The sequence below is a fragment of the Peromyscus californicus genome, unplaced genomic scaffold (assembly GCF_007827085.1).
Source record: "Peromyscus californicus insignis strain IS unplaced genomic scaffold, ASM782708v3 Scaffold_10__1_contigs__length_136768540, whole genome shotgun sequence".
Lineage (NCBI taxonomy): Eukaryota > Metazoa > Chordata > Mammalia > Rodentia > Cricetidae > Peromyscus > Peromyscus californicus.
In genome coordinates, this window is record NW_026294391.1 from 58732910 (window position 1) to 58746086 (window position 13177).

General features: G+C 41.3%; 1 protein-coding gene across 3 annotated transcripts in view; it reads right to left on the reverse strand.

Annotated features, from left to right (window-relative positions):
* Hdac8 (histone deacetylase 8) overlaps positions 1–13177 on the reverse strand; it is a 225718-nt gene that overhangs the window by 137769 nt on the left and 74772 nt on the right. For all 3 annotated transcript variants that reach the window (XM_052734157.1, XM_052734147.1, XM_052734141.1), the window contains exons 5-7: positions 13050–13162; positions 9069–9146; positions 8428–8536 (exon numbers count right to left, since the gene is read on the reverse strand). In XM_052734157.1, the coding sequence (XP_052590117.1) occupies positions 8428–8536; positions 9069–9146; positions 13050–13162 (300 nt within the window). The remainder of the gene's footprint in view (positions 1–8427; positions 8537–9068; positions 9147–13049; positions 13163–13177) is intronic.

The window sequence follows — 13177 nt, forward strand, 5'->3', positions numbered from 1 at the left end:
ATAAATATGGGGAGAGTGGACAACCTTGTCTTGTTCCTGAATTTAATGGTATCGCTTTGAGTTTCTCTCCGTTTAGTTTGATGTTTGCTGTTGGCTTGCTATAAATTGCCTTTATTATGTTTAGGAATGTTCCTTGTATTCCTGATCTCTCTAAGACCTTTATCATGAAGGGGTGTTGGGTTTTGTCACAGGCTTTTTCAGCATCTAATGAGATGATCATGTGGTTTTTTTTCTTTCAGTTTGTTTATATGGTGTATTACATTGACAGATTTTCGTACGTTGAACCATCCTTGCATCCCTGGGATGAATCCTACTTGGTCGTGATGGATAATTTTTTTTGATGTATTCTTGGATTCGGTTTGCCAATATTTTGTTGAGTATTTTTGCATCAATGTTCATGAGGGAGATTGGTCTGTAGTTCTCTTTCTTTGTTGCATCTTTGTGTGGTTTGGGTATCAGGGTAATTGTAGCCTCATAAAAAGAGTTTGGTAATGTTCCTTCTGTTTCTATTGTGTGGAAACAATTTGAAGAGTATTGGTATTAGTTCTTCTTTGAAAGTCTGGTAGGATTCTGCACTGGAACCATCTGGTCCTGGGCTTTTTTTGGTTGGGAGACTTTTGATGACTTTCTATTTCTTTAGGGGTTATTGGACTATTTAAATAGTTTATCTGTTCTTGATTTAATTTTGGTATGTGGTATTTGTCTAGAAAATTATCCATTTCTTCCTGGTTTTCCATTTTTATGGAGTACAGGTTTTTGAAGTATGATCTGATGATTCTCTGGATTTCCTCATTGTCTGTTGTTATGTCTCCCTTTTCATTTCTGATTTTGTTAATTTGGGTGCTCTCTCTTTGCCTTTTGGTTAATTTGGCTAGGGATTTGTCTATCTTGTTGATTTTTTCAAAGAACCAACTCTTTGTTTCATTGATTTTTTGTATTGTTCTCTTGTTTTCTATTTCGTTGATTTCAGCCCTCAATTTGATTATTTCCTGGCGTCTATTTCTCCTGGGTGAGTTTGTTTCTTTTTGTTCTAGAGCTTTCAGTTGTGCTGTTAATTCATTGGTATGGGATTTCTCCATCTTCTTTTTTTTTTTTTTTTTTTTTTTTTTTTTGGTTTTTCGAGACAGGGTTTCTCTGTGTAGCTTTGCGCCTTTCCTGGGACTCACTTGGTAGTCCAGGCTGGCCTCGAACTCACAGAGATCCGCCTGGCTCTGCCTCCCGAGTGCTGGGATTAGAGGCGTGCGCCACCACCGCCCGGCTCCATCTTCTTTATGTGTGCATTTAGAGCTATGAATTTTCCTCTTAGCACTGCTTTCATAGTGTCCCATAAGTTTGGGTATGTTGTACTTTCATTTTCATTGAATTCTAGGAAATCTTTAATTTCTTTCTTTATTTCTTCCTTGACCCATTGGTGTTTCAGGTGGGAATTATTCAGTTTCCATGAGTTTGTAGGCTTTCTATAATTTTTGTTGTTGTTGAAGTCTAACTTTAAGGCATGGTGGTCCGATTAGATACAGGAGGTTATTCCAATTTTTTTGTATCTGTTGAGATTTGTTTTGTGGCCAAGCATGTGGTCAATTTTTGAGAAGGTTCCATGGGGTGCTGAGAAGAAGGTATATTCTTTTGTGTTAGGATGGAATGTTCTGTAGATATCTATTAAGTCCATTTGAGTCATAACATCTGTTAGGTCCTTTATTTCTTTGTTAAGTTTCAGTCTGGTAGATCTGTCTTTTGGTGAGAGTGGTGTGTTGAAATCTCCCACTACTAATGTGTGGGGTTTGATGTGCGTTTTAAGCTTTAGAAGTGTTTCTTTTATGAATGTGGGTGCTTTTGTATTTGGGGAATAAATGTTTAAAATCGAGACTTCTTCTTGGTGGATGTTTCCTGTGATAAATATGTAATGTCCATCCTGATCTCTTTTGATTGATTTTAGTTTGAAGTCTATTTTATTGGATATTAGGATAGCTACACCAGCTTGTTTCTTAGGTCCATTTGCTTGGAAAGCCTTTTCCCAGCCCTTTACTCTGAGGTAGTGTCTGTCTTTGAAGTTAAGGTGTGTTTCTTGTATGCAGCAGATGGATGGGTCCTGTTTTCTTATCCATTCTGTTAGCCTGTGTCTTTTTAGAGGTAAGTTGAGACCATTTATATTGATGGATATTAATGACCAGTGATTGTTATTTCCTGTTATTTTTTGTGGTTTTCTTCCTTATAAAATGAGAAGAATCATACGTGCTTTTTTTATAGAGTGTAGAGGGTCACAAAGATAAGTGATATAATGCCTACTTTTAGAGCTACTCCTGTCCCAGTTATGTGCACTGCTAGAAACCAAGCTAGAGGCTGCAAAGTTATTTCCTGTCCCAGTGCCTAGTGTAGTGTCTGTTAGACAGTAGATGATACATTTTTGTAGGATGAATGAATAAAATGGTTTTTTCATATTTAAACATGCACACATACCCAGACTAGAAATACATGTCAGATGTTTAGCACAGCACCTGTACTCACAGGTAGCGTCTCCCCTCACCCCACCCTCCTCCTTTATGTTAACTAATGTTTCATAAACAATATACAGTGAGGAGCTGCTCAGTTCTTTTTCAGGAAGGTCAGAGAGGCTTTGGAGAGGTCAATTTTGGTCCCAGACTCACAGGAACTAATGGTACACTTAAAACACCAAGGACTTCCAGTTCCGATGTGAGGCTAAAGTGACAGGACAGTTCTTATGCTATAAAGACACACTGTAAAGACACTGTATTAAGAGTCAATGGTAGCCGGGCGGTGGTGGCGCACGCCTTTAATCCCAGCACTCGGGAGGCAGAGCCAGGCGGATCTCTGTGAGTTCGAGGCCAGTCTGGGCTACCAAGTGAGTTCCAGGAGAGGCGCAAAGCTACACAGAGAAACCCTGTCTCGAAAAACCAAAAAAAAAAAAAAGAGTCAATGGTGAGTGTGTTTTTACCATTCTTTGTTGGACGTGAGTGACATTGAGTATAAATGTGCAAAGCATTCCACTCAGGAATAAAAGCTTAGGATTCTTTTACTGACCCTGCTGTTGGTCTAAAGAACAAGTATTCTCTAGGTTGGCTACTCTGTCTAGCCCAGTAACAGGATCACAAATGTTCTTGAAAGGCAGGTGATAAGCTTTAAAAAATAATTTGATTCCCCAACACTGCAAAAAAAGTGTAAATTAAAATAGAAAAGTCTAGTGTTCTTTGATAAATGGAAAGAGGCAAAAACATTAAGTTGGGGTAGCCTGGAAAGATGACACCCATGTGAAACACATCCTAACTACCTGTAACTCCAGCTCCAGGGTATTCAACATCCTCTGGCCTCCACAAGGACCCGCAGTCATATGCACATACCCATACACATGCATACGCATAATTAGAAATAAAAATAAAGCTTTAAAAGAGATTAAGAGTTTAAAGATTCATTTAGTCTTTGAGTGATTGAATTTTTCTTTAGATCGGTGGTCTTTGATTGAGACCAAAAGTTTACTTCAGTTTTGAGCTATATAATATATGCCACAGGACACAGGTGAATAATAGCCCAAGGATCAACTATGGGTAGATTTTTATTTTAATGAATAGCATATAAACCATAGTTCACTAGAATAAGAATATTTCTTAGGATAGGTTGATATTTCTTCTGCAAAATCTTCATATATGGATATAGACTGCTACTGAGTGAGAGCTCCAGTTTAACAGAATCTTTCCTAAGTCCTCAATGGAGAATTTGTTCAACAGTGTCTCCTTTGGATAATATATTATGTAGTGTCTTTATTATCTCAAAGCTGAGCAGTTGAATAATATTTTTTTTAAGATTTATTTATTTTGTATATAGTGTTCTGTCTGCATGCATGTCTGTATGCCAGAGGAGGGCATTAGATCTCATTATAGATGGTTGTGAGCCACCATGTGGTTGCTGGGAATTGAACTCAGGACCTCTGGAAGAACAGCCAGTGCTCTTAACCTCTGAGCCATCTCTCCAGCCCCACAGCTGAATAGTCTTAGTAAAACAATTCTTTTCTTTGAGAAAGGGTCTCATGTAGTCCAGGATGGCCTCAAACTCCCTATATAGTGAAAGATAAATTTGAATTCCTTATCCTCCCATGCCAACCTCCCAAGGGCCAGGATTACAGACATGTGCCACCATGCCTACTTTATGCATCGCTGGGGATGAAATCCAAGGCTTCATGAATGCAGGCAGGCAAGCACTGCCAACTGACCTTTATCTACAGCCCTAAAATTGTGACTTTTTTCAAAATGTTTTACTGTCGACTTCAGTACATGTACTCACACACATTATAAGCATCTTGTATATAGCTTTCCTATTAGACAAGCAGATATCTAGTAAAGAGCAATTAATTGCTGGTTGTTAGGGGTGCAAAATGATAGTTAGGATACAAACTAAGAAATACTAGCACAACTCTGAATTTATTCATGCATATGTCAGTATACGACATGGCATTTCACAATAGGCAAGCAGTTGGCTCTTCTTGCTATTACTATTTATCGAAAGCTCCCTTGAACCAACAGCAAAGAAGTACTTGTTTTTGTCCTTGTCTTGAACAGTTCTTGACTGTGACTGCTCCCAAAGTCATCAACATATGTAGCATTTTAGGCACTAGGCAAAACATTATTAAGACAATCTCATACCATATTCATAGAGAGCAAGCAGGTCAAATATAGGGAGAGCAGTACCTCCTTGTGTATGTATAGATGTATAGATGCATATATATCAGGGTTTCATGTATGCTTGCTTGGTAAGTGCCGTACCACAGAGCCATACCCCCAGTTCTATGTGTACTTTTAGATGACAATGCTTAATATTTCTTTCCTCCAAACTTTGTGAGTACGGTATGAAGGATTTTCTGAGTTAGGAGTTATTTTGGTGGGATTATTATCTTGATTCATAGAAACTATCTCTACTGGAGCCATAAGCTTCCGTTTGAGGGAAGAGACACGTTGACAGTAGTAATGTACTATTCCTTTATGTTGGTTGATAAAGGGCTTTACTTACAATGCCAACTCTACTAACTCCCATAAAACTTACAGGAAGCTTGTAGAAATCATGGACCTCTGCCGTTAATATCAAATGACCCAAGATATCTAACATGAAATTGTCATTTCAAAAAAAAAAAAAAAACCCCAAAAACTCCAACTCTTTTGATGGTATTAGAAAATATTCATGTAATATTTCCATATCCAGTCTATGGAAGAAATTTTAAATGTGGGGAGTTTGGTGTTGTGATGAAACTATTAAGTCCCTGCCTGACTAGTATGAAAAGTATGAAAGGTTAGAAGCAAGGAAAAGGTAATCTTTTTATCAGAGAGAAAGTGAGGGGAGGACGGGAGGACGGGAGGACGGGAGGAAGGAAGAAGAAAGGAAGAGGAATGAAAGAAAGAGGAAAGAAAAAACGAAAAGAAAGAAAGAGGAAAGAAAAGAGAGAGAGGAAAGAAGAAAGGGAAAGCTTTTCAGTGAATCCCACAGAGAAAATCAGCTCAGGAGCAAAGCAGCAATTGAGCGACAACTCAGACTCCTATATCATCCATGTTAGCCGCCAATAAGCGTCTTTCTGTGTCTGTAGTGAGCGGTGAGCCAGAGACCCGGCAGGCTTACGGAGCAGAGCCAGAGACCCGGCAGGCTTACGGAGAAGAGCCAGAGACCCGGCAGGCTTACGGAGCAGAGCCAGAGACCCGGCCGGCTTACGGAGCAGGGCAGGTGAGAAGGAGAGAGCAGCCAGAGCAGTCATGCCTCTTTCACCTTCCCTTTCGGGCAGGCACATGGGGCAGCAGTAACAATGGCCAGTGTAAGGGGCTCAAGCCCAAAGCACACTAGGTAGAAGCACTCAGAGGATAATTGCTGGGACCGAAAGGCATGTTTACTGGGATTTAGACAACTGCAAAGCCATTTAGATGGCCAAGACTGTTTTGTCTCCTCCGTACTACTTTCCCCTTGTACTCTGCTATCTGAGCAGCTGACAGCCAGGGCCCAACACTGCAACCTTTGCCAAGTGTGCTGTCCATCCAGTGAAACACCTGGTCCTATGGGCCTGGGGAGGAGACTGTGCCCAGATCTCATTCAGGGCCTTGGTTTTTGGTATAGAAAGAAGTCTCCTTCCTGTTACAGGAATGCCAGGTATAAGTCAACAATGGAGGGGCAGATACTTGGCATAGGAAGTCTTCCTGGCACCCCTGGAGTGAAAGGTGCCTTGCCATGGTGCCCTCAACAGACTTCTGAAGAAAGGCAAAGGAAATAATCACGAAGGTTCATATGAAAGCCGGGAGCCTGGTACCCGGGCGATCACTGCACTCCTCACGAGGCTCAACAGGCAGTCCTTGGCTCTATAGGCTGCTGAGTGTCTGGTTCTTTAGTCAACAAGCTGGAAGACTCTTTAATGAATGCTAGCCTGCTGTACTCAAGAGCCGCCAGTCCTGTGGCAGAGTGGATTCTGTAAAGGGAAATCATATGTAACCTTGGAGCTATATTTACTTTTCAAATGCTTCTCATTATGTTTAATACCAAGGCTATATTAAACATGAATTGCCATGGCATTAACTTTTTGAAAAATCATTTATAAGGAATTGGTGTACATAAAAAAAGGAAAATATAGACGAGAAAGAGACAGTTTTATGACTGAAAGATAAATAGTAGCCTTCCTTCAGGAGAGAAGATGCTGGGAAATCCTCAAGTCTGTACATAATATTCAGTTTTTTTCCCCCAGGCAGTCAAATGCCAAGCTGACGGGGGAGAAAGGAAAATCTCAGGAGGTTTTATGATTGGCAGATGATTCAATAGGGGCACATATAAGGTGATCCAGTTAGAGAGGGCCAGATATTCCAAAGTATACTTGCAGGCTGGTAAATGATGATCTTTCAATTAAGACCCAGGAAAGAGCTCTAAGAAACCCTGTGGACAGTCCCCTGAAGAGAACAACTTAGTGGCCTGCTACGGTTAAAAAAAAAAAAGGCAACAAAATGTTGAGCACTGTCAAGAAGGAGATTAAAAGACAAACAAAATCATTTTCCTTTTCCAGAGAACCACAGGACATCTTCATTGGTAATGTTACATAAGCAGTTCTGATCTGCACATCTCAAGGACAGAACACAGCCTGAGGGGAACAAAGAAGGGCAATTAAATCATCAGTGACAGGCTCCAGATTTTTCTCCCAGTCTGACAATACAGAGTTATCCGGGGGCCACGATGACGGTTCTGAAGAGGCCAGTGCTGCTGAATGACTGCGGGATGACTTGCTTCCCCATCTCTCTTGAGCTAAGAGGCACCTTTGAAGTTTTTATTTCTCATAGTTGTGCTCTGTTTACACAATGGCCAGTGAGGGTGGCCAGGACAGGCAGGCCCCTCTGGGAAGTCCCTGCTCTCCACCAGCAAGTGGGAGAAATGTGAGCAGGGGGCGGGGACAGGGATTAAAAGTGTTTCTGTCCCTACCGCTCACTTTCAGTGAGCTTGACCAGTAGACTTCTAGTCAGACTTACCTTGTCCACTGCCACTGTCGGCAGGAAAACGGCACCTGACCAATCTTAATTTGTATGAATATGAGTTTAACCTCTCTCCATTCTGTAGGACTCTTAAACCCCAATGGTCTTCAAACCAAACTGTCTGCCTATATATGTGTATGCTGGTAATTTGATTCTTAACTCTAGGTTAAAAAATTTTGGGCTAGGGAGGGATGTAGCTTGTGTATACAAGGCCCTGGATTCTATCTCCAGCACAGAAACATTCCCTCTTCTCCAATCCCCCCTCTCTTACTCTTTCTCTGCTCTCTGACTACACTTTTACTCGTGTGGATAGGTAGAACACAATAATGAATGGTAAATAATTAATGTCAAGTCTAATATTCATGCCAGTGGAGAAAAAAAACTGAAACATACCCTGTCGGGCTAATGAAACAGCACACATGCAAAAAAGTAGCAGTGAAGGGATTCCCCAGGACAATCTAAACGCTTTTATTCTGGGATGGTCTTTATCGTACTGTATAGCAGGTTAGGTCAAACCTAGGTCTCTGGTCCAGCTGTTTAGTCCTCTCCAACAGGGGATGGTTACCACATTAAATAAGCATAGTCAGTACTATCTAAAAGCTATGTGAGCCGGGCATCGTGGTGCATGCCTTCAGTCCCAGCACTTGGAAGGCAGAGGTCGGCGGATCTCTGAGTTCGAGGCCAGCCTGGTCTACAGAGTTCCAGCCAGGACAGCCAGGGCTATACAGGGAAACCCTGTCTCAACAACAACAACAAAAGTAAAAGGTATGTGAGCATCCAATGGTTTTCATTTTCCAGTTGTTAAGTAAAAGGTATGTGAGCATCCAATGGTTTTCATTTTCCAGTTGTTCTTGAAAACAAGAATCGTGAGACTGAAAAACATTGCACCTTTCAGAGCTCCAATCTACCTGCAACTAGCTCAGTGTTACTGCCATACCTTTCACAGATGTGGTAGTACTTCTCATCCTGTATGCCATCTTGAATGGGCACATTGACACTGTAGTAGCGGCCTTTCCCCAGGCCAACATCAGACATGTCACCTGTTCCTGTAAAAGACAGGAATGCTGTGATCAGTCACCAGGAACACAAGCACTAGGAAACACAAAGGACTGTCCAAGAGCAATTCAGAACAGCAAAATGCTCAGTTAGAACAATTCTAAATTCTTGGTTGTTACTGAGGAGATGAAACTATGAAAATAATCTAGAGAAATACTAATCACAATGTTGTGGGAAGCATGAAAACAATAAGGCAATTGAGAAATATTAATTTATATCTTAGTGGATGAAATAAAATAATAACAGCTAACATCACATGTTATTTGCAGTTATCAGAGTTACATGTGGTGTGTGATGAAATAATAAGTGGCCTGTCTGTTGACGGGCCATAAAAATCACATGGAATTAAAAAGACTATTCATTGTCATTGTCACTTGAAGTGATAGGAGTTAAAATTTTGCATAGAATAGTACAAATAAGGTGTTAACAGCATGGAAATATATAAAAATAAGATCTAAGAAACATGTCAAAGAATTGTAGTATCTAGACATGTAACGTATGGGGAGCATGCAGTTGACTTGCCTGGGAAAAATCCTGGGGAGAATTTGTGCAGGGACACAGTCATAACTTTGGATGTAAAACTGAAGGCGTCTTCTACACCTGCCCGAGAGAAAAGTCAGAGGGATCACTTCAGATATACAAGTCCTGTTTTCAACACCTGACAAACCTAACAGGCAGCGCTGGGAAGAAGGTGAGAGGAGAAGGCAGCTGAAACAGATAATGAGTGGAGAAATCAAAGAACACCAACTGCTGCTTTCTGCTTTCAGTAATTACAGATGGGGTAGAACATAACCCCAATTCATGGCGAACTGTAACTGCGCTTCCCTTTTCCAAGCGACAGGATGTCCAAGTTCACCATGACTTCTCTTCTAAATGGTATAAAAGAGCAAGAGCCCAGGACTGAGGCTCTAGCCACACAAGTGAGTATAGAAAAGTGGCACCAGCCAGGCAGGTTCATGGTCTGTTTTGTTTAAGCGTTTCTAGTTAAATTCTTGGGACTTTTTTCCAAGAACTCTAATATGGTAATCCTTTAAAATATAACCAGCAAATCAGTGACTAGGCTTTATTTAGTTAAAACTCAATGATGAGGTGCCTCTCTATAATATAGATTTGGTTATAAAAGTGGGTAATCCAAAGTCCCATGAGCACTAAGCAACCTACATCTTTCTGCTGAAAAAAAAATAGTCATGGCCCTGTTCCTTAACAGCTCCTGTAGAGGAAGATGTCTGTTTGTTTATTTATTTACTAAAACAAATGTTTGTATTTTGGAGCTGCTTAAAGGAAGTGAGAGAAATACAATTAAATTCTTTAAACCCAGGATAGTAATAAAACGTTAAAGGAGCTTGCTGCTCGCCAACTTCACACTGGCTTGGTGTGCGCCCAGAGTAAGGGGCACCTTCAGTTGTTAATAGCAGCTTTAAAGCTGTTTTAAAGCCTGGAGGAAGATGGGGGGGCTTTTGTAGACAGATGTCTCCTTTCCTCTTAAACAGTCAGCAAACGACTAGATGCCCAGGAGATAAAAGCTTGGGTTTAAAGTAACCCCTCAAAGCCACTAGTTAGGTCTTGGCCATGCTACCCAGTGCTGCGCCATCCTCTTGGGCTCTCAGTCATACCCAGACACTCTGACATGGAAGGCCCATTAGCAAATCCAGGTACTGTGCTCCTTTCTATTTCAAACAAAGATGTTGTCTCTGTGTTGACTTAAATGTATTTAAGTCTTTATTAGAGGCCAACAGAGACCTTACAAAATATGAACTCTATTTGTATATAACAGGTATGTTTGAATTTCCCAAGCCTTGTGTTTTGCCCTAGGGAGGTAGTTAAAACCAGTTAAAGACTCCAGGCAGAAAGCATTAAGTAAACAAAATAAAGTAAATGAAAATACCATTTCAACAGAGGCAGAAGTACTAAACAAGGGCACTTTATGAAAATGCTAATGATTTATCCATCCAGAAATGTAGCAATTTACATTTCTGCCAATCCTGTATGCAGATTCCTGTTTTCTCCCGTGATGACTAATGCTGGTAGTTGTTTCTTTTAACTCTTGGATGGCTCTCAGCTGCATTTCTCTTAGTGTTGGAGCACTGAACACCATTTCTTGTCTCATGGTAAATGCTATCGGGCATGGTTTAAAAAAATCATACTTTAAAAAGGACATGAGAGAGGCAGGGGACGTGGAGTTAATATGAGGGAGGAGAGAGGTTAGGTAGGGAAAGGTGAGGGTGGGCAGGAGTGGCCAGTGAAGCCCCACAGGATGCCAGTGGTAGAATCACGGGAGATTTCAATAAAGCAAATGTGGAAGAGTCTGGGGGTGGGGCAGAGGTCACTGGAAAGGAGGTGCTGAAGAGGGGAAATAAAGTGAAATGAAACACACCATAAAAGTTGGCTGAAACAGGAAACTCTAAATGCTGTAGAAATAACACTGCAATTGGAAAGAACGGTTTCAGGTGACAGTCTTATTTCATTTTTACATGGCTCGGCAGAGTCGGTCTATTTTTGGACTCTGGTACTAATACTCTGAATTCCATAAGCATTTGCTCATTCATAAAACAAATATTTTACTGAGTTGCTACTATATGCACAGTATGGACAGAAAAAAGTAAGCAACTTGATCTCTGCTCTGGGAAAACTTAACAGTTTCTGTGGGAAGAAAAGATATAGATATTTTATTTTTAAAGGGATAGTACAAAACAATACAACATGAAACAGTGATTAGTGTTACAAGCATACAGGGCATCAGCCCCACAAGAGTACTCTTGGGCTGCAGTGGCCGGGATAGCCATGGCTGGAACTTGAATGAATAGGTAGAATTTAGGGCTGCAGTGAGGGAGGAGGAGGTGGCTAAACTAGGGGAAAGGGAAGTGAAGTCAAGGAGGTGGCATTAGAGAAACGGGTCTGGAACAGGGAGACATGCTCATTGAGTAGAAAAATAGCAGGAGATGCTTAGAAAGACAAGGTGAGGCCTATTTGAGGCCTTGAAAGATGAGATAAAGTCTACTTTTCGAAGCCTGGTGGCAGTGGGGTGCACCTTTAACCCCAGCACTCAGGAGGCAGAGGCAGGTGGATCTCTGTGAGTTCTAGGCCACCCTGATCTACAGAGCATGTTCCAGGACAGCCAGGGCCACACAGAGAAACCTTGTCTTGAAAAACCAAGAGAGACAGAGAGACAGAGACACACACAGAGACAGAGAGAGAGAGAGAGAGAGAGAGAGAGAGAGAGAGAGAGAGAGAGAGAGAGAGAGAGAGAGAGAGAGAGGAAAGAAAGTTTACTTTTCCATAAAGAAGACAGTTTTCAAGGGATGATCTATAGTACAACTGAAGTGTTTTTACAGGGGAGACTATATGACTGACCTACTTCTTCTGAGTATCTGATACCTGTGGCACAGGAATCTGCACTTAAAATAAACTTCCCCAGGTCACCTAGATGCACCATCATGTATGAGAACCATTTCTCTAGGCTAGGGGCCATCAAAGTACATGTTGCTAGACAGTAAACATCCTAGACGCCCTAAACTACTTAGAGCCTCTGCACACATTTATACACACACACACACACACACACACACACACACACACACACACACACACACACACACACGTATTTTACAACCTTGTTAACCCACCAGGAAGGTGGTGGCGCACGCCTTTAATCCCAGCACTCAGGAGGCAGAGGCAGGTGAATCTCAGAGTTCAAGGCCAGCCTGGTCTACAGAGTGAGTTCCAGAGCTACATGAGATCCTGTCTCAAAAAACAAAAAGTAAAATAAAAATAAAAATAAACCCTTCCCCCCCAAAATGAAAACCCATTCTTAGCTCACTAGTCATATAAAAATAAGCCATTGTGACATGTTGCCCCTTTTAATGGGCAATGAAGAGGCTATGAACATTTTAAATCAAGGCTGTGTCCCAACCTGGAAAGTAGTCAGAAATTCAGGGGGCATGGTTCTCAATGTGTGTGATGTTTATTTTAACCCTTTGCTGTTATCTTTAATTGTGTGTTTCTAGCAATGTACTCCAATCCCAAGATTATATATGTTGGTAACACAAAGAAAGTGATCACTCCATGAACTGGTAGGCTGTCGGTGAAAACTCCAAAATGTTGGTCCTTCATATAGCCTTTCTACCTTGAGAGAAACGCTGATGAGAAGAGAGGAGACCATCACCTCTAACCCAAGAGTTCCCCTAGAACCCCTTCAAAGGCCCCAGAGTGGTTCCTGGACATTGGAATAAACATGAGCAAGACTTCCCCATTCTTCTACTCTCTACTATAAAGTTTAGCTTCAGGAGACAGGAGAGAGGCAGTGACAGGGGCCTGCCCACCTTGGGCAGCAGAGGGGAACTGCATTAGTCAGAGGAATCTATGCAGCACCTAGTCCAGAAATGACAATTAGGAAAATTTCAATTGCATTAGGCATTTCTCCTTTTATTTGTTGCCTAGAAGTAGCTTTACTGATCAAAACCTGCTGTCCTAGCAGTGAAGTATCTTTGAAACTGAAGGGCTTACCATCTCCATGGTGCAGATCCAAATCCACATAGAGGATACGTTCAAATTTCCGTCGCAATCTTAATATTCCCAGGACAGCATCATTGAGATAACAAAAACCAGATGCTTCATCTCTGCAAGAAAACAAG